A 19,426-nucleotide genomic window follows, 5' to 3' on the forward strand; every position below is an offset into this window, starting at 1 on the left:
TTTGTTGCATTTCGATCTGCACAAAGAACTTGAGCAAAATTGCTGGCGCCTCCAAAGGATCCCACCGCTAGCGATATCGGTGGAACGAACGTGTGCTAACCAAATAATCGTGTTTACGTGTACCCCCGCCTCCACCAACCCGGCTATTGACTTTTAAGTGCGTGTATGGTTTTATTTCGGTCGAGGACATTATAAATCAACATAAGCAAGGAACAAGAAAATAACAGCTGATCCATCGCCCATCTACCGAATGGCGCTTTCGTTTCTATCGCAAAACTCCGGTCTCTTGGATTTACAAAGCATATTCGATCCACAATATTCAGAACTGCAACTGCAAGAACACAACCATCATCATCACCACACAATTGACCAAGAAAACCAGCCACACGAGGAACTGCAACTTCAGCTACCACAGCGCACGATTGCCACAAAATTCGACTTGAACATCTTCAACGAACTCGATCAAATGGAATTCAACAACAACAATTTGAATCGCAGTCAATATCAAAATAACAGCAACATTAATAGCAACGCCAACAACAGTGCCAGCGAGAACTTAAATCAGGTAAGTTTCCCACCTATGACCCAATCCCTGGGAAACCCTGCGGGAGAAACTCATTAGATACAAGCTTCTATTAAGATGTTCGTTGAGCAGAATGGGAATGAAAGTATATAATCAGATATCTGTAGAACCATAATTCAAATGCCTTTCCAAGGAACAAGTACATGGAATCACACTAAATGGCAGATTGTCAAACACGAGGCAAAAGGTTGTTCCCGTAACCAAATAAATTTGTATTGTAGGCGTATTTATACAATTGTTTTTTGTTTTGTTTAGTATCTGGACAAGTGTTTGCGACTACCAATGGAATGATTCCCTCCCATCTACCACTTGTAGTTGCCTGCCAATTCAGTTTGCCTTGAATATCTCGTGTCGTATATGTATATATGTAGTTCAATTGCTAATTATACTATACAGAACACAATGTATCATATAACAACGTTGTGGTATGAGACTGATGGGAGAGAGAGAGTGCGAGGAAACTATGGGGAAACCAGCGCTTAATAAATAGTTTCAATGTTACGTCAACAGCCAAAGCTACTCACTTGCATTTTTTGTTGTTGTTTTTTTTATTTATTTTGTCTACTTTAATATTAAACGTTCTGTGGGTTATCTTTGGTCAGCTCTTCAGATCTTCGATATGGGATTGTTTACTCACATGTCGGTCGTGTCGATCATATCTTTGTGGAGCATAATTAAAATGGAAGCAACAAGAAATCGATTCGTGTTTTCCCCTACTCTCACTTGAGAGAGGAGAGAGAGCGAGACTGTAAGCAAGCCTTATCAGCAAGGTTTCGGACCTACATACATATAGTACTTTAGCTTTAGACTCTAGAGATAATGTTGTGAGGGCATAGCCTCGCTGGCGGCTAGACGGGGCTTTGTTTCTGTTTCTGTTTCAGATTCGGAATCTGTTTCTGTGTTTTCGAGCTACGAGTTGAGGCTTAGACCACTGAAAGTCACTTATTCTGCTACTGATTGATTTTGCAGATCGAGAACCGCCACTTTATTAGCGGCTACCATCACCATCATATTGGAAAGGATTATGAGCAAGTGATCAACTTTGTTGACTCGCCGCCAAACTCTGAGGAATCGTGGACAGGTAAGGTCACAGCCCACACCCCCGCACCCCGATCCATCCAGCCTTCGGTCCATCAGTCCATCAATCCATCAATCAGACAGCGCTCTAATCATCTCCATCATCGCATCAACTCTGTGGCATATTTATCTGTGCTGCATTTAGAGATATCGCTAATCGAAGAACTTACGATTATCGTAGACGGGCAGTCGAAGGATTCGCCGGGACCGCAGATAATCGACGTTCAGACCATTTACCTAAACAGCGGCTCCCGCAAAAGACGAATGGATTGGGACTCACTCGACATTGGCCAGACCGAGAACTCCCCCACAGCATCGCAGAGCGGCGAGCTGCCCACCAAAGTGGCCCCCCAGGAAAAGGATAAACACAAGCGCGAGAAGCACTCTGGTAAGGAACGCAATCCCCCACCCATTGGCCATCCCATTTGCATAAGTAAATAAGTTTATTGACTGCTGGTGACCCACAATCAATGAAAGCGGAAAAGAATGAAAGACTTTATTCCGATATTGAGACCTGTTCCAGACCCAACGCGACACTATTCCTGGCCTGGCCAGAAACTCGTTCTCCCCTCCTCCGCCAGGTGTAAACTCGTGTATTGTGGTAAATTGGGAATAATTATGAAACCTGTTTGTGTCCACCTTTTGATTTTCGTTTGTCTATCTGGCAGATGGATAGATACCAGCCTATCATTAAGTTGATCATTCGGAAAGACAAACGTGAGTGCATGAGTCTCTGTTTCCTCGGCATTTATCCCGTACTCTGGATGTGCTAAGTGCTGTACAAGCAGATATATATATCACTGCTAATTAGTCCGTATCTAACTATCAGATGTGAATATATGGTGATATCGATGGCTTCGTGAGTTCGCAATTAAATTGGACTTTATCGAAGGGTAAAGGCTGAAATGTTTAAAATGGTTATGACTACTGCAAACGAGTTGCACCCTCGAAGAAGTCTGGCTTTAAATAGTTTCATAAACTTCATTAACATCGCTGCTGTAAGGTGTTGGATGTTAGATGTTGGCGGTTGGCAGTTGGATCTCCTAATGAAATTCACAGACCAGCGACTGCGATTAACTTAGCACCTCCCTTCCGACATGGTCTCCATCTGATGTTAATCAATCGCGTACTTTACTAATAGAACACCAGAAAGTTGGGGTAATTTTCCAAAGACCAAACCAGGCCCCCAATTCATACACAGACAGAGAGAGCCAGAGACACAGGGAGAGAGTGTGCAGCCAAAAAAACCCTGTAAACTTTAAAGATTTTCCAGAGAGATTGTTTAAATAAAATCACGCAAGGTCCCAGCTACTAGAAACTGGACTAATTATTCCATAGCGGGTGACTGAGGCATGACACTGCCACAGAGTATACATATACGTATACGTACTGTACACACACACACACACACACACACATTTAGTGTGTGTGGCCATATAATTTTGACTCGAATCTAAAGCTTTGCCGCGTTTCTCCCTCCCTCGATGGCTTATCAAGCGACACTTGACGCAGATAAGACCTAAATGTTCGCCTTTTTTTTTCTATACGAGTAGACCAAACACACAACAGTTGGGCATTTAGTAGTAGATTGTTAGAATTTATGCTTAAAACTTTACACCGCGGGTGACAACTATAGTGTATGTACTACAATGTATACTATATTGAATCACAGATGATCATTCTTAATGGCTTTTGCTTTTGTTTAACCTTTTCCTACTCCCCAGTCTTTTTGTTTATATAATCGTAGACAGCGTGGACGACTGATTGCAGCCATTTCCCATTGCCATTCAGCAATCAACGACAGCATAGCATTTTCCAATGGAGTAGCAGTTCTATCTATTCGTCTTTCCAGATACTTTTCATACCCTTAATCAAGTAAATTAGCTGTGACACTATCGCCCGCTTGCGAAACGACAAAACAACGCAAATTTGTTTGTGCGTCATTCGATTGTGGATAGGATAGACACTCTCAATTGATTCAATCGATTCGATTCGGAGCCCCAACTATAAATTGTCCGATCTGTGCACAGAGCCACAGACACAGTACATACATATGTACATATAGTAGCATAGGTTTCGGTTCGGTTCGGTATCTGCAGATAGATTAAATCAATTAACGAAGCATTTCATGCTATACCATTTATTGAGTGATCATTTAGGGGATATTTGAAATTAATCAGATCTATAAAGATACATACATAGTATATAGCACACATACAGTCTATACTTTAAAGCAACGGAAGGAACTAACCAAGTGAACGGTCGAATATCTCCTCTTAGTTAAGCACACTGATTGACGTCAGTCTGCTAACGGTGTAGTCGCTTTTTTAAGAGCCTCGATAAGAGCGGGAATTCTTGGGATTGAATCGCCGGCGTGTCCCTGTCTCAGATATGAAAGGGTTGAATTGAAATGTGATTGGGATGAAATTAACTTTTTATGATACTCTACAATTTGGCAGGCCGCAGCAGCTGGAGCGATGACATTGGCTTCGATCTGAATGCCGAGTTCAACAGCAGCTCGTACTTGAACAAGTAAGATATTCATTACCCTTGCCCTCTCGAGGCCATGTGAGATCGCAGCTAACAATTTCCTCTACGAGCAGTGAAAACTTTCTGTCGTTCTCCCCCACGCTGACCGCCCTGAAGCAGGAGCCCCAGACGGAGCAGATCAAGCCGAATCCGAAGCTTTCACTGGACACCAGCAACAGCAATGCCGCAGCAGGCACTTTGTCGTCTGCCCCCGTGGCGATTGCCAAGGCGGACGAGGCGCAGCTGGGTGCCACTGGCCAGGAGACGTCCGCTGCCAATGGCAAGCATGACCTGAGCTCCGGACTCCACTGTGGCTGTGGCACGCCCCAGGGCTCGCCAGTGGCTGCCAGCGAGTATGACGGACAGGGCGGACACTCCGACAAGGGAAAGACCAATCCCCAGCAGCAGCAGCAGCAGCAGCAGCTGAGCGTGCTGGATCCATCTAAGATAGAGATTGTGTCCGCCAACGGAGCGACACATGCCGAGGATCACAAGTGAGTAGGAAGGAACGCTGGAGGAGCAGCTGGATTCTGTTTACGCTGAACTCTGATGATCCTCGTCCTTGCAGGTTTCAATACATTTTGGCTGCCGCCACATCGATTGCCACCAAGAACAATGAGGAGACCCTGACGTATCTGAACCAGGGCCAGAGCTACGAGATCAAGTTGAAGAAGATCGGTGACCTGTCCCTCTACAGGGACAAGATTCTGAAGGTGAGTCCAAGGCTGTGCCCCAGGCGCAGCTGCCGCAGAACCATTGCCTCCGTTGTCACCGCCAATTGAGGCAGTGGCAGAGACAGTGGCAGAGGCATAGGCATGTGATTCAGTGAACGATTTGACTTCTCGCTGTCTGGCGTCAATTGGTTTCAATAAACCCCAATTAAGATGACGAAGAAGCTTGAGGGATAGACTCACGAGGACGGAACGTGCATGCGTATGATCAGGCGGAGATACAAGAGTATCTGCGTTTGACCAAAACTACATATACACAAACATACATCCAATCTTTGGCAATATAGAGTGACTTCATTTGGTTGCAAAAATTCCCTTGCAGAGCGTGATCAAGATCTGTTTCCATGAGCGCCGTCTCCAGTTCATGGAGCGCGAGCAGATGCAACAATGGCAGCAATCCCGACCCGGCGAGCGCATTATTGAGGTGGATGTGCCGCTATCGTACGGCCTGTGCCACGTCTCTCAGCCCCTGAGCTCCCATTCGCTCAACACTGTCGAGATCTTTTGGGATCCCCTCAAGGAGGTCGGCGTCTACATCAAGGTCAACTGCATTTCAACCGAATTTACCCCAAAGAAGCACGGCGGTGAGAAAGGTGTACCATTTCGACTCCAGATCGAAACCTATATAGAAAACAACAACACGAATTCGAACTGGAACGAAACAACAGCAACACCAGCATCGGAAACGGCAACGGGGGAACAGCGGCTCGACAGCCCCAGCCTCCCCAGAGCGCACCTCCAATGGGAGCAGCAACAGCAACTGCAGCGGAGGGCTATCCATTGCCAGTGTGAAGCAGGCCGTCCATGCAGCTGCCTGCCAGATCAAGGTGAGTGAGAGCATGGGAGTGGCGCTAGAGAGTCCCTTATCACATTGCCATTTATCTGCAGGTGTTCAAGCTAAAGGGCGCCGATCGCAAGCACAAGCAGGACCGCGAGAAGATACAGAAGCGTCCACAGTCGGAGCAGGATAAGTTCCAGCCCAGCTACGAGTGCACCATCATGAACGACATATCGCTGGACCTAGTGATGCCGGCCACCACCACGGGCTGTTACAGCCCCGAGTAGTGAGTGTCCATCCCCATTCCCTCGTTTCCCCGTTCCCCCAGGCTGTACCAATTGACGTAGTCGCAGTCGCAGTTGACGCAATCTCTCAATTGAGCGTGCAAATTGTCTCGAGTGTGCTTGCAGTTTATGCGACAGCCCACGGTTGCGGCTTTGATTTACGATCTCCTGCAATGCAGGCCCGGATCCCCCCCCAACTATTTACATAACATCCAGTTACTATGATCATATTAATATTCCGACGTATTACATACTCGTCGTACACGTGTGCACCTAGACACTCGCCTCTTATCTACTCGTACAGTGAGTTTTGAGAGCTTTAAGGCAGTTCTGCCACCCCCCCTCGATGTCACCTAACTAAGGCTCTGAAACATGAAGCCAAAGCAGAGCTAAGCAGATTCCCTTATGTAGATAGGGTAATTTAATGTGGATTTAAATGGATCTAAATGCCTAAATATATGGCTAATGGTCGTGCTATTAGCTATAATAGCTTATCGAATAGAATACATTATCGGATTCAATGAGCTTTCGTTTTATTGTATTTATAATCAATAGACTTATAGCTCTGAAACGCAGTGTGCAATGGAATTTTCCCGCACCGAATGAGAGAGAAAATTTGATTTGTCCCATAAATCCCAGAGATCAATCGAATTGAGAGCGTAAATACGAGTAGGTACTATATGTGGATATGAGAGATATGAAGAGAGAGAGAGAGAGAGTGCTGCTTAAGAGAGAGCACAAGTTGAAGGATCATTGGCAAGGTGCTGTTCGCTAAGAGACAATCCAAAGAGCATTTCGTGTGTGTGTGTGGGGCCGCCCCTGCTCCAAGCTATTTTTAGTTTAAAGTTGCTTTTAACCGGTTTTCGGCTTTGTTTCTTTTCTGCTGAATGATTTTGTTTGTTTTGCAGGCCACACTACGGGCACTGAAAAGCACCACAGATATTATTTTGCCGAATCAAATTATTTAGGGGGGAGACATTTAGGTTGTGCATTAATCACTACCCTGCCCATCCGCATCCAGATAACTTGCTGGAATACCGGAATAAATGAGCATGTAATAATCCATCTGAATGTTGATTCAAACAGGCTGAGTGGTTGGCTAGGGAATTGTCAGCGGGGGGAAGGTCAGGGAAGAACTTGAAAGTCTAGAAAATTTCCCCCCGAATGGCGGCAATGATATATGAATTACGAGTTATGTTATGTTATGTGCGGTTTATGCATGGATGATTTACATACACACAAGTTAACGAACAAGTTTTGCTTATTTAATCAGGGATCGTATCGAGTATCAGGTATCGGGCATATCGGGCATATTGGGTATACGATATCGGTTTGTAAGCAAAGAGAAGTCGAGCAGTTTCGCGGAAGAGAAAACCTGATTCCCTGCATCAGGGACGGGAGAGCGAAAGCTCCAGACGCGGACGGGTCTGGGCTGGCGGCATTCGTTAACATGCACTGGCCCCTGAAGGATTGTCGCTCCTGTCACTGCAAGATACACAGTCCCAGCACGGGACTATACAAAAGTTGTAGGATCAGTGCGTTGGGTAGAGGGTACAGTTGGCCCCCAAATAATCACATCTCTCTCTCGCTTCCACAGTATGAAACTTTGGCCCAATTCGCCCGTGCACATACCCAAGTACGATGGGATGCTTCCGTTTGCGTCAAGTGCAGCATCGCCGGCAACCAGCAGCAGCAGCCCCATTGCGATCAATTCGGTGACGTCAACCAATTCGCCCAACCTCAAGCTGATGGACGCCACCAATATGGTCTCGCCGCAGCATGTGCCCGCAGAAATGGATGACTTTGTATGTACTATTTTTGCACCACAGCTTGACAGTTTCTAATTTAACACATTATGATAGCAGAATCAGAACATAATGCCGGAATCGACGCCTTCGCAAGTGACGCAGTGGCTGACCAACCATCGCCTCACGGCCTATCTATCGACGTTCGCCCACTTCTCGGGAGCTGATATAATGCGGTTTGTGCTTTTCTACAATGCGATTAGAAACTGTAGGCCTGGGGAATGCCTATAGCTGAAAATACTCGAATATAATCGATAAAAGCTTCATGCCTCCGATTTGTATTTAATGCATCGTTTTGGCAGGACAGTTCGACAGTCTTACAGTTTCGAAACGCACTTTCTTTGGCTTTCTCTTATCCGACCGTCTTTGGGTTTATTTTTTGTAGCATGTCCAAGGAGGATCTGATACAAATCTGCGGCCTGGCCGACGGCATACGCATGCACAACATATTGCGGGCCAAGTGAGTGATCCCCAGAAGGGAATACAAAATCGAAATATCTATTCTAAAACCCTGTTTAAATATTGCAGAACCATCACGCCCAGGCTCACGCTGTACGCCAGCATGGATGGTTGCAGCTACAATGCCATCTACTTGTTGTCGAACACGGCCAAGGAGCTGCAGCAGAAGCTGTTCAAGATGCCCGGCTTCTACGAGTTCATGGCCAAGGCGTCCGCCCAGGAGAATGGAGGAGCTGCTGCGGTCGCTGCAATGTACAACAACTGGAGCATGCACTCAAAGTACTCGGGCAGCGGCTCGAACATCTTCAACGATGCCAACAAGAACTGCGTGTACATCTCGGGACCGTCGGGCATTCTGGTCAGCGTCACCGACGAGGTGCTCAACAATGAGATCAAGGACGGCAGCCTCTATGCCCTGGATGTGCAGAGCGGCAAGGTCATCCTGAAGCTGATCAACAAGCAGGACAACAATTGAATGGAATACCAATATCAATACCAACACACCAATACCACCCTAGAAACCAAGTATAGCTTATAGCATTTACACACAGTTCGATATCGTGTTCTATATAAGATTCAATGTCTATGAGATTTCGCGCAGCAATTTTGAAACAAGTACACCCCTCACTCCGCGCCACGCCTACACCTAGGGGATAGGTGGCGACCTAAGCCCGAACCTTTTTAGTTAAAAAATTAGTGCAAAATATGTTTTAGCCACCGTTTTCACTCTTTTTAAGTTTGTTTACTTTTATGCATGTCTTACATTACGAATAGGAATAGGAGTGCAGTATGCACCTTCACTCCTCCTCCTCCATGCGATTGCATTTTGATTCGCTATATTTTTTTCTACTTTAGTTCATTGCCACGGCACATGCCCCATGTCCCATGTCCATGCCCGGCTACCCCTTTTACATATGTATACATATATAATAACGTTTACACTCGTTTGTAGAACTCACTCTATGTGCACCATTTGAAGTAGAAAGAAAAACGCAAAAAAAAAAAAAAAAAAAAAAAAATGCAAACCTAAATTTAATACTTATAAATAACATCTTGAAGAGTACAGTACCACGAATACAAGAATTGAGCAATTGTTTCGAAGCAGAGTTCAACTAGCAACCAAACAACAACTTTTGTATGTGATAGAAGCAATAAAGTGTTATCCACAAGTGGACTGTCAAAAAAAACAAAAAAACAAAAGAACACACGATATATTTTAATGGAAAGGAAAGTAGGAAGGTACTTTATATGTGGACTTGTAAAAAGTCTTCTGACAGCTCTTATCAATAGAGAAGTATTTTAGTTTCCACATAGTTAGGTGAAGATTCTTATTACTGATTTTCATGTGGCTTAAACCTTTTTGGTTGTCTAGTATCGGATGCGTCTAACGTTTAGCTCGTCATAACCTTAGATTTGTTACTGGGATTTCCCCAAAAAACTGTAATACTATAATGGCAGTTTTCATCATGTTCATATACTAATATTTTGGAGTATAATTTTCAAAATTTACAATTCATCAGATGGAGGGCTCACAGATGCTCATGCTGCTCCTACTCTGCGCCATGGGCAAGTACCTGCTAGTGTATACACGACAATGTGCTCCCAAAGTTTTGTCTATTCGAGAGCAGGTCAGGGGGTTCGCAGTGATTGTCTGATATCGCGGTATATGGTGGAGGGAACGAATCGCATATTCACCTATCGCGATGCCAGCGGAGCCCTAAAATTGCAGCGAACGGAAACTGTGCCCGCTGGTGTGTCCCTTTGGATGTTCTGCAATCTCGCTGACAGGGTGGAGACTCAGTGTCAGGACAATGGAACGTTCTCTGTCGCTTTGCCCATGACATGCAAGGATCCGATGCGGCCAGATGTGACGCGAATCAGGGACCAGGAGTGTTCTGCGACCATGTATGCTGTGGGATATAACATCGAAGGGCAACAGTTGGAGCTCTATCGGACGTGCTTTGATGCCAGCAATGCGCGGGTCCTGTACTCGCAGAGCGATGTCTACTATAAGTCCTTCTGTAAGTGTTCCCCCTCCGTCTACTACTCCCACCCATTGGCCAATTGAGTTCGTGATAGATCCCAAGCGACCGTGGATGGAGTTTGCGTTGAACGAGCTGTTCAGCCCCGTGGAGGCGGCTGCCTTCTTGAAATCCAACATCTTCCACACCTTCAACTGCATCTACGGGGATGGACAGACCTACTTGAGGAGTGCTCGGGACCTGGTGATCAATCGCGGGCATCTGGTGGCGTCGGCGGACTTCCTCTTTCTGGACCAGATGGGCAGCACCTTCCGCTACCTGAACGTTGTGCCCCAGTTCAAGTCAATCAACGATGGCAACTGGGAGAAGATCGAGCGTTGGGTGCGCAGCATAGTCCCCCCATCGACTCCGTTTCGGGTAAAGTCGGGGGGCATCGGCACGCTGATGTTGCCAGACAGAAGTGGCGTGTTCCAGCAGGCCTTCCTGTCCGGCTCGAAGATTCCAGTTCCCGAGTGGACCTACAAGGTGGTGCGAGATGTCAGTGGCAGAGGGCTCTACGTTTTCCTCACCTACAACTGTACGTTCCAGCGTGAGAGGCCGCAGGTTCTGGATATTTGCAAGCCCGTCAGCTGCCCCTTGAGCCTTCCAAACACGCCCCACGATGGCTTCACCTACTGCTGTGATCCAACTGAGTTTCCCCTCTAACCATAAATATTTCATTGGCCTGGGTATTTGGGCGGGCCTTACGAAATGAAATTATCCTACGCAATAATCGTCGCCTGAATAATTTAATATTTTCTATTTAATAAACGAAAATTGCAAAAGTCGAGCACTGCACGAAAATTGTAGGTACCTCTTGATAATGAATGAAAAAGGACAAGGCTCATGGACAAGGAGTTGGGAATAAACCAAAAGAAAACTCTTTTATATAAAATGTTATATCTCTAATTGGCTTCCAATAATTTTGGGGCTATCTAATATACAGTTATTACAGGGCGGATTTGGTATTTGATCTCTTAAATGTCACGCTTAGAAATTCTTTCGCCAAGCAGGAGAAACCAAATCCCAAGGAACTTTCAGATGTTTGTGGTGTCGTTTAATTATTTCTTAGGTTCGCATTTTAGGAAACAATTAGTCAGTCAGCCTAATGACATTTTAAACGCTGCTTGAGTGGCCATAAAAGCCCTCAGAGTGCTCCGAATGCCAATAAGTTGCCAAAGAATAAGTTTGAGAGAATGACCAAGAAGGCGGAAATCTTCTACAAAGGTCAGACGTTTGTTTTCTACCTTTTCTCGCTGATGCCACACGAGCAGCGCTGGAAAAGAATACTCAATGAGATCAACTTCTTTCACGTCGTGGGCTTCTGGGTGCTGCTGTTCGATCTTCTGCTGGTGCTGCACGTGCTGGCCAATCTGAACAACATGTTCGAGATAGTCAGGTCCATCTTTGTGCTGGCAACCAGCGTGGGACATACCGCCAAGATGATATCCATCAAGAGGAGTAATGTGGCGCTTCTGCAGCTGTTCGAACGCCTGGACGCTGAGGACTTTCGTCCTGAGGGACCGGAGGAGTGCGCCATATATGCAGCAGCCTGCGAGACGACCCGCAAAACGCGAGATTACTATGCGGCCCTGTCACTTTCAGCCCTGGCAATGGTACTCATCCCACAGTTCGTGGTCGACTGGTCGCAGCTGCCGGTGGGCACCTACAATCCATTCGATAATCCGGGCTCGGCCGGATACTATCTCCTGTACTGCTATCAGTGCCTGGCGCTCACCACCGCCTGCCTTATGAACATCAGTTTCGACTCCCTGTGCTGCTCGCTCTTCATATTCCTCAATTGCCAGCTGGACATCTTGGGCCTGCGACTACAGCACCTGGGCGAGGCCACGCAGAACATTGATGGGCAACTGAAGCAATGCATCCGGTACCACATGGCGATCGTGGACTTGGCGGAGACCATCGAGCGTCTGCTTTGCAGCCCGATATCTATCCAGATATTCTGCTCGGTGCTGGTGCTGACCGCCAACTTCTATGCCATTGCCATGGTAAGTCATTCAACTGAGCCCAAACTATCTTAATGCATCCCAAACGCAATCGTATGTAGTTGTCCGATGAAAAGCTGGCGCTGCTCAAGTTTGTCATCTATCAGACTTGCATGCTGATTCAGATCTTCATGCTGTGCTACTTTGCGGGGTGAGTGAGTGATTGATTGATTTATTGATGGATTAATTACCTTAGCTGAGTATTCCTCTGCAGCGAGGTCACCCACTGCAGTGTTGGGCTGCCCCATCGGCTGTACGACACGAATTGGGTGGACTGGAATCGCACCGAGCGCCGCAATGCGCTGCTTTTCATGCAACGTCTCCACTACGACCTGAGGATTAGGACCATTAACCCCAGTCGAGCCTTCGATTTGGCTCTCTTTAGTTCGGTACGTTCCCCCAGCATTTTCTTCCACTGTACGTTTAGCGAATTTCCATAATTAGCCTCATTAGTCGTTGCCACAACTGGCACTGGGGCTGGGCTATAAAAGGGCTGTCCGTAGCGCAGGACACGTAAGTAAAGTCTTTCGGGAAGAATCGGAATCGGTCAGCATGAATGAGCATCAGAGGGTCACAGAGCACTTCTACAAGTACCAGGTGTGGTACTTTCAGATGTTGGGCACCTGGAGACTTTCGGATGGGGCCACAGAGCAGCAGCGCCGCTGGCACCTGCTCCGATTCTGTTTGATCTTTGCGATACTCAGTGGAATGTTGCTGCTGTTTGCCATGGAGCTGGGCAGCAGCATTTCCAATCTGCGGGAGATACTCAAGGTCTTCTACATGTTCGCCACGGAAATGTCCTGCATGACCAAGCTGATGCACCTGAAGCTGAAGGGTCGGAAGCTGGCCCGCCTCGTCACCATGATTAAGTCATCGACTTTTGCCACCAAAAGTGAGGAGGAGAAAAAACTCATGGAGGCGGGCAGGGTGTCGGTGGTTAATTTGCGGAATTTTTACGGCGTTTCGTCCATAGTGACAGCCATCTTGATTCTCCTGGTGCCCTGCTTTGCGGGTTACACGGAGCTGCCGTTGACCATGTACGAGCTGTGCAACATTGAGGGGCGAGCCTGCTACTGGGTGCTGTTTCTGTACCATTCCGTCTCCCTTCTGCCCACGTGCTGCCTGAACATAGCCTTCGACTCGGCGGCATATAGTCTGCTCACCTATCTGGGCGTCCAGGTGCAGATGCTCGTCCTGCGTCTGCAGCAGCTGGGGCCGGCTGATCGCCCGCTGGATAACCAGCGCATTGCCAGGGAGCTGCGCGAGTGCAGCGCCTACTACAACAGCATTGTGCAGCTCAAGGATCTGGTGGAGGTGTTCATCAAAGTGCCAGGCTCGACGCAGCTGATGTGCTCGATCCTGGTATTGGTGTCCAATCTGTACGACATGACGACCATTTCGATTGCCAATGGCGAGGCCATCTATATGACAAAAACATGCATCTATACACTGGTCATGCTCTGGCAAATCTTCATCATCTGCTATGCATCCGACGAGGTGACCATCCACAGCTCACGCCTGTGCCACAGCGTCTACAAGTCCCAATGGACCTCCTGGGACAAGGCAAATCGAAAAATGATTGTGCTAATGATGCAGCGCTTTGACTCGCCGCTTTGCTTGCGCACCATTAATCCCACATTCACTTTTAGTCTGGAGGCCTTTGGTTCTGTAGGGAAAAAAAATCGGACATTCCTCAATTATAACTAATGGATTGTCTTTATTTTCAGATTGTCAACTGTTCTTACAGCTACTTCGCCCTACTGAAGCGGGTTAACAGTTAGATTTGGATGTTTTAATTGGATTTAATTAGAAATGCTTCGTAATTCCCATAATTTAGAAATAATATTAAATGTTACCGGGCAGTTTGATTTCAATCCCCCCTGCAGCAATATGGTCACACTCGGTCGCACTGGCTAGAAAAATACCAGAAAGTATATTTTATCGATTGTCTGTATATCGAAAATACAATTAAAGCAATTATTGTTGTTGTCTCATTAAATAAAAACAAAGTTAATGCGCTACGAAAATTAAATATTGAAGCAAAGCTCGTCCTAAAATTAGCAGGCGTTCCATTGACCAGTTGTGTGTGTAATTGATTATCGTTATTGTTGCATTCGCATCGAAATCGTATCGTATCGGTCAGCTGGCGTTCTTGCTGACGGACAAAGTTAAGATGTCGGAAAACCCAAAAACAAGCAAAAACGGTCCTAGCTGCCTGCATTGTAGCGCATACGGTTCGAAATTGAAATTCCAGGAGATATTTGATGAATTTGGCCTGGAACTGGGACTCCAGCAGCTGCTGGCGAAACACTTCAACTTGGATGTGAAGCCTAACACAAAGCAGCAACTGATCCTTTGCGGGGAGTGCGTAAATGTTCTGATCCGTTTATTTGACATTGACGAGCTACAACAACAGCAAGATGCTGCGATTGCCAAGAAAGAGAACGCTGCTGCACAGGTTTCTCCCGGCGCAAAGAGTGCATCCAAGACGCCTCCACAGGCGGCCAAGCCTGTGGCCAGGAAGGCAACGCCGCCGCAGCCACAAGGTAAAGTGGGGAAGCTTGTGCCGGTGGTCACTTTGAGGGAACGCAGCCGACGTATAAATAAAATTTCGTCCGTGGCACTGGCTTCTACTGCCTCCGTAGCAGCCGTAGTTGAAAAAGTCACGGCCCCATCCAAAACTACCGTGCAGGCGTCTTCTCCCACTACAAGAGCTAAGCGTGCTGCGAAGGACGCAGACCAGGAGCAGATTAGTGCCCTCATTCTCAATATTCTAAACGAGGATGAACCGGACGTGGAAGATGAGGTAGAAACCGCTGCTCCCGACTCTCCCCAATCGCCTGCTGCAAAGACAAGTCGAACAACAATTGATGTGCCAGAGGATGAAGCGGGCGGGGAGGCAGTGACTGAAGAAGATCTAGATGGAGTGCATATTATATACGAGCATGAGGGTGCGTAGATACTCTTGGTTTGTGACTTGTTGCTAAACATTTCCATTTTCAGATATTTTACTTGAAGAGGAGGTAAATACAAAGCCAGACATCCGTCAATCCAGACTAAAAGTGCAGAAAACGGAAAGCCAGAGCGAGGCAGAAAACGAGGAGAGCGGGACCAGCAATATTGTCGTCTTTAACTTTGTCGAGATCAAAGAAAGTACGTGGAATAATTGTCAGATAATGAGTTTACCATATCGTCGCTCATTGTGCCCCTTTTGTGCCATTACAGAGGATGATATTGACGACCTATACGAATACTTGGGCACGGTGGTGAGGACCAGCTTCCATAAGCTAACCTTTGACTGGAGCACTGTCTGCAAACTGTGCACATTTAAGTCCTCTACCTACGAGGATCTGCTGGGGCACATGCTGAAGGTGCACAAGTCCCAGGCGGACGTCTTTCAGTGCCCAATCGCGGGCTGCAGCAGGGAGCTAAAAGGATGCAAACTTCTGGCCATGCATTTGGTGGTTCTACATGCACCTGTTGCTGAGTAAGAAACATCATTTATATGCGATATCTTTTGGGATAACTTATTGTCCGGTGCTCTCTTTTAGTATTCCCATTTACGGCAGCTGTCCGGAATGCAAGATGACATTTTCAAATATTTTGCATTACAATAAACATTCGTGTGCGCATATCATCAAAAAGAAACGAGGCGTTCGTTTGTATTGCGAAATGTGCGCTATCGAATTTCCCTCCTGGAAGCGGTAATCAAATTATTATTGCCACGTCTACTTGTAATTGTCATTGTAATTTTCCTTTTCGATGCAGCTTTAATTTTCACAATCAATTCCATTTGGAAAAGCACCGGCCGCGTGCGTGCTTTGTCTGTGGCTATGAGAACACCAACATTGACGAACTCTTCCAGCATTTGCACTATTCCCATGAGCCAGAGGGCACCCGCTTCTGTGATCTGTTCGTAACGTTACAGCCAGCAGCATTTCCACATACTGACGCTTCTGCTCTGCTTTCAGTTGCGATCGCACTTTCCGGGATCCCGATGTCTTTTCGGAGCACAACTCTTCGCATGCGAATGTGAGCAACACCATCTACACCTGCACCGAATGCTTGGCTAGCTTCGAGACTCGCGGCCGACTGAATGGCCACATGGTACAATATTTGCGTTGAACTATTCTAGTAATACAAGTGAACTGATCAGTGGATACTTTTGCAGAGAACCATGCATGGCAATGTCATCAGCTGTGAGCTTTGCTCCCGCGAGTTTGCCTCTGAGACCACCTACAACGTCCACATGAAATCCCATTTGATTATCGAACGGGAAGTTCATGTCTGCAGCAATTGTGGCCAGCTGAGTGAGAACCAAGAGAAAATGAACGATCACTTGGGGACCGAGGGCTCTGCCTGCCTTGGGGCGGAGAGTTGCGTGGAACTGCTACGCGATGCCTATGTCTGTGAATACTGCACAACGTACTTTAAGCAGAAGTCAGACTTACAGGCCCATCGCGATACCGGTGTACACAACAATGGGATATTTTGGTGCCAGCCTTGCGAAAAGGAATTCACCGACATGAAATTGTATCGCCACCATTTGCGCAACTATCAACAGCTGCGAATAGATGTAACACACCGGAAGCTGGACATTTGCACCTTCTTCATGTGCGATCAGAAGGTGACACGGCATGCCTGACAATCGAAATAGTTGTTTGACTGAAACTTACCTTTCAGGACTGCTCGGCGGCATATGCGAACTGGAACTCATTGTATACGCACAAGCGGCGCACTCACGATGCGCCCGACAAGCAGCAGGAGAAATTAGCCAAGCCTTTGCAGGAATGGCAATGCCAATTCTGTTTGAAGCTATGCCGCTCCAAAATGTCCTTATCCGTCCATGTGGCTCGGAGCCATAATAATGGTGAGTTGAGTACACAAATCGCCTCATTTGATTGCCGACTATATTAACGAGGCTTCTTCGTAGACAATGTGGTCTGCTCACTGTGCAACGCCTCGTACAAGAGCAAGGAAGCCCTGGCCAGCCACCATGACTACTGGCACGAGCCCATCGAGTGTCCGCAGTGCTTCAAGATAGTCAAGAATCGGCGCAACTACGACACCCACGTGAATGTGGTGCACTCAAACAAAAAGCGCTACGCTTGCAGTGTTTGCCAGAAGGGCTTCTACCACAAGAGCGAGATGGAGGCTCACAAGAGGGTCTGTACTGTAGCATCACTAATTCGATCTCCAACTGATGGTATCTCTCTGTAGCTCCATTCCCAGTCGTACAGTTGCGAGCAGTGCAGCTTCACTACCAGGAACAAGAAGTCACTGTCTGTTCACACCCTGGGCCAGCACTTCAAGCGATTCGCCTTCGACTGCAAGATATGCGGCAAACACTTTGGTCGACGCCAGGGACTGACCAATCACATCCAGCGTGTGCACGCCTCCAAGCATGTGTGTCGTAACTACATTGATGACGGCTGCGGACGCTCGTTTACCACCATTTCGCAGCTAAACATGCACTTGCGCAAGGTGCACAACTCCACTATAGTAGCCGACGATGTGGTCGAAGAAGAGGCATTTGCCATCGCAAGGCCGTCGTCAGCGAAGAAACGTTGCTTTGGAATTGGGCAAGATACCAAAGAAGAGTACATAGACGACGATACGATGAAAGACGCGGATGAGAACGTTGACGAGGAGGTGGTGGAAGAGGATGTGGTGGAGGAGGAGGGGCAGGAGGGTGAATGTAAGCTGGAGTTTACCGAGGATGAGGCAGAGGCAGACCAAAAACCGAAAACGATACCCATATCGAACCCGAAACCTGTCTCAGCCACAAAGCATGTAAGAAAACTCCGTTCGAATGATTAGCCATTTCATTGCTAAAGCAGATTTATTTAATTTGATTTTCGTTCATTTTGCTATCCATAATTTGAACACAGAGATGTCAGAAAATGACATAAATATGTATTCCATAGTACATAATACAATTCTAATGATAATGTAATAGCTACTCGTACATTTAGGCTAACTCCAATGCAATAACTAGCCAGAGTCTGGCGGAAGCAAATTTGATTTATTAAGCGTTGTAGTTTGGTCATTTAACTGTTGAAGATTGTGTGCGGAGCTTACCTATAAAATACATAAGTATATCGGGTATAAAAAGTGTCAGTCACGAGAAAAGTCAACAGATAATTCGAATTCAACTTACTGGGCTAATTGGTGTAATAACAATGGCGGTGCGCGTGGCACAGTGCAGCAGGGCCGTGTCCTCAGTGGACTCATCACAGTCACCGTCGCCGTCAGCATCCACATCCACTTCGGCCCCAATGTCGCTGTCGATTTCCCACGATGGGAAATGTTCCATTTCGCCTTCACAGTTTAGATCTTCCTCTTCGAAGTCCTCATACTCGTCGATAAGTATAACTGAGTGATGTGTCGGGGGGCTATGTTTAAGTATACAGAACTTAAGTTTCGATTTACTTACTTGAACTATCGGGCGGCGTTGCCTTTGCAGCGCATTCCAGGGATTGTGCTCCCTCGTCTGGTATGCTGATGCGCTGCTCCTGCTTGCTATATGGCTCCGATGTGGATCTATGCAGGCTGTAATACATGGGATAGCTGCAGTTCGTACATATATTTAATTATGTAAGTGAGGGAACAAACCTTAACGTAACACGTTTCTTGGTCCTATTATCTAAATCAGTCATAAAAACATCATTGTGCTGCTGCTTCTCAGACCCCAGCTGATATGAGTTAAGCACGGAAGACTACAAAGGATGGATACACACAGTCAATTGAGGGGGAGATCATTTGGGCCAGTCCACAGTCCTACCAGACATACCTTGGTATTGGTCGATGTATGCTGCATGTGAGGCGGCATCGGGGTTTGTGTGGCTATCGCATCGGTTGTCGTTGTTGTTGTCTGCGTGGAGGTGAGCGCTCTTAGCTCAGTGCCGTCCGTGGATGTGGCCGAAGTGGCGGTCGTTGCGTGCTCTGGATGCACACTCAGTGCCGCGGTGCGCTTCCACACATCGATCATTGACAGGTTGTGAGCGTGGTGCAGGGGATTGTGGCTAGGACTAATGGAATGTATTTTGCTGGGCTTTGCTGGGAGTGGTAGGGCCAAGAATCTATCACGATCCTCCATGTAGGCTTTGATCAGCACGTCCAGCTTCTCTTCTATGTCAGCGACCTAAGCAAA

The 19,426-nt window shown here is 46.9% G+C and overlaps 5 protein-coding genes across 16 annotated transcripts in view; 4 read left to right on the forward strand and 1 right to left on the reverse strand.

Annotated features, from left to right (window-relative positions):
- The first annotated feature begins 30 nt into the window (after nucleotides 1–30).
- Nucleotides 31–9,326, forward strand: LOC111080438. Its single transcript, XM_022376058.2, is given in 13 exon segments — nucleotides 31–565; nucleotides 1,553–1,664; nucleotides 1,806–2,048; nucleotides 4,120–4,192; nucleotides 4,264–4,683; nucleotides 4,758–4,902; nucleotides 5,243–5,568; nucleotides 5,570–5,747; nucleotides 5,809–5,984; nucleotides 7,580–7,787; nucleotides 7,848–7,963; nucleotides 8,173–8,247; nucleotides 8,316–9,326. Coding segments are annotated over 13 exon segments (2,793 nt in total). The 5' UTR covers nucleotides 31–250; the 3' UTR covers nucleotides 8,722–9,326.
- Nucleotides 9,327–9,680: 354 nt separating this feature from the next.
- On the forward strand, nucleotides 9,681–11,062 carry LOC111080439. Its single transcript, XM_022376061.2, has 3 exons — nucleotides 9,681–9,812; nucleotides 9,875–10,267; nucleotides 10,326–11,062. Exons 1-3 carry the CDS (start codon nucleotides 9,767–9,769, stop codon nucleotides 10,931–10,933), a joined length of 1,047 nt encoding a protein of 348 aa, XP_022231753.2. The 5' UTR covers nucleotides 9,681–9,766; the 3' UTR covers nucleotides 10,934–11,062.
- A 387-nt stretch (nucleotides 11,063–11,449) lies between these two features.
- On the forward strand, nucleotides 11,450–14,138 carry LOC111080447 (odorant receptor 46a). Its single transcript, XM_041593296.1, has 4 exons — nucleotides 11,450–12,276; nucleotides 12,336–12,424; nucleotides 12,488–12,662; nucleotides 14,001–14,138. Exons 1-4 carry the CDS (start codon nucleotides 11,464–11,466, stop codon nucleotides 14,052–14,054), a joined length of 1,131 nt encoding a protein of 376 aa, XP_041449230.1. The 5' UTR covers nucleotides 11,450–11,463; the 3' UTR covers nucleotides 14,055–14,138.
- A 136-nt stretch (nucleotides 14,139–14,274) lies between these two features.
- On the forward strand, nucleotides 14,275–18,423 carry LOC111080437 (zinc finger protein 62 homolog). Its single transcript, XM_022376056.2, has 10 exons — nucleotides 14,275–15,224; nucleotides 15,277–15,426; nucleotides 15,499–15,760; nucleotides 15,825–15,977; nucleotides 16,042–16,185; nucleotides 16,245–16,380; nucleotides 16,445–16,900; nucleotides 16,957–17,143; nucleotides 17,207–17,439; nucleotides 17,494–18,423. Exons 1-10 carry the CDS (start codon nucleotides 14,447–14,449, stop codon nucleotides 18,091–18,093), a joined length of 3,099 nt encoding a protein of 1,032 aa, XP_022231748.2. The 5' UTR covers nucleotides 14,275–14,446; the 3' UTR covers nucleotides 18,094–18,423.
- LOC111080434 (potassium voltage-gated channel subfamily KQT member 4) overlaps nucleotides 18,087–19,426 on the reverse strand; it is a 35,264-nt gene continuing 33,924 nt past the window's right edge. For all 12 annotated transcript variants that reach the window (XM_041593295.1, XM_022376054.2, XM_022376042.2 and 9 more), the window contains 5 exons: nucleotides 19,067–19,417; nucleotides 18,889–18,992; nucleotides 18,710–18,825; nucleotides 18,434–18,648; nucleotides 18,087–18,354 (listed from right to left, as the gene is read on the reverse strand). In XM_041593295.1, coding sequence (XP_041449229.1) covers nucleotides 18,268–18,354; nucleotides 18,434–18,648; nucleotides 18,710–18,825; nucleotides 18,889–18,992; nucleotides 19,067–19,417 — 873 coding nt within the window. In that variant the 3' untranslated portion in view covers nucleotides 18,087–18,267. The remainder of the gene's footprint in view (nucleotides 18,355–18,433; nucleotides 18,649–18,709; nucleotides 18,826–18,888; nucleotides 18,993–19,066; nucleotides 19,418–19,426) is intronic.

The sequence above is a fragment of the Drosophila obscura genome, unplaced genomic scaffold (genome assembly GCF_018151105.1).
Source record: "Drosophila obscura isolate BZ-5 IFL unplaced genomic scaffold, ASM1815110v1 contig_186, whole genome shotgun sequence".
Taxonomy (NCBI): Eukaryota; Metazoa; Arthropoda; class Insecta; order Diptera; family Drosophilidae; genus Drosophila; species Drosophila obscura.

Excerpts from the sequence above, each read along its gene's own strand:
- LOC111080439 (XM_022376061.2), top strand. The coding sequence starts at position 9,767 with ATGGAGGGCTCACAGATGCTCATGCTGCTCCTACTCTGCGCCATGG. Across the intron at positions 9,813-9,874 it reads GCTCCTACTCTGCGCCATGG|GTCAGGGGGTTCGCAGTGAT; the intron begins GCAAGTACCTGC and ends ATTCGAGAGCAG. Across the intron at positions 10,268-10,325 it reads TGTCTACTATAAGTCCTTCT|ATCCCAAGCGACCGTGGATG; the intron begins GTAAGTGTTCCC and ends AGTTCGTGATAG.
- LOC111080437 (XM_022376056.2), top strand. The coding sequence starts at position 14,447 with ATGTCGGAAAACCCAAAAACAAGCAAAAACGGTCCTAGCTGCCTGCAT. Across the intron at positions 15,225-15,276 it reads TATTATATACGAGCATGAGG|ATATTTTACTTGAAGAGGAG; the intron begins GTGCGTAGATAC and ends TTCCATTTTCAG. Across the intron at positions 15,761-15,824 it reads CTACATGCACCTGTTGCTGA|TATTCCCATTTACGGCAGCT; the intron begins GTAAGAAACATC and ends GCTCTCTTTTAG.
- LOC111080447 (XM_041593296.1), top strand. The coding sequence starts at position 11,464 with ATGACCAAGAAGGCGGAAATCTTCTACAAAGGTCAGACGTTTGTTTTC. Across the intron at positions 12,277-12,335 it reads ACTTCTATGCCATTGCCATG|TTGTCCGATGAAAAGCTGGC; the intron begins GTAAGTCATTCA and ends AATCGTATGTAG. Across the intron at positions 12,663-14,000 it reads ATTTGGCTCTCTTTAGTTCG|ATTGTCAACTGTTCTTACAG; the intron begins GTACGTTCCCCC and ends CTTTATTTTCAG.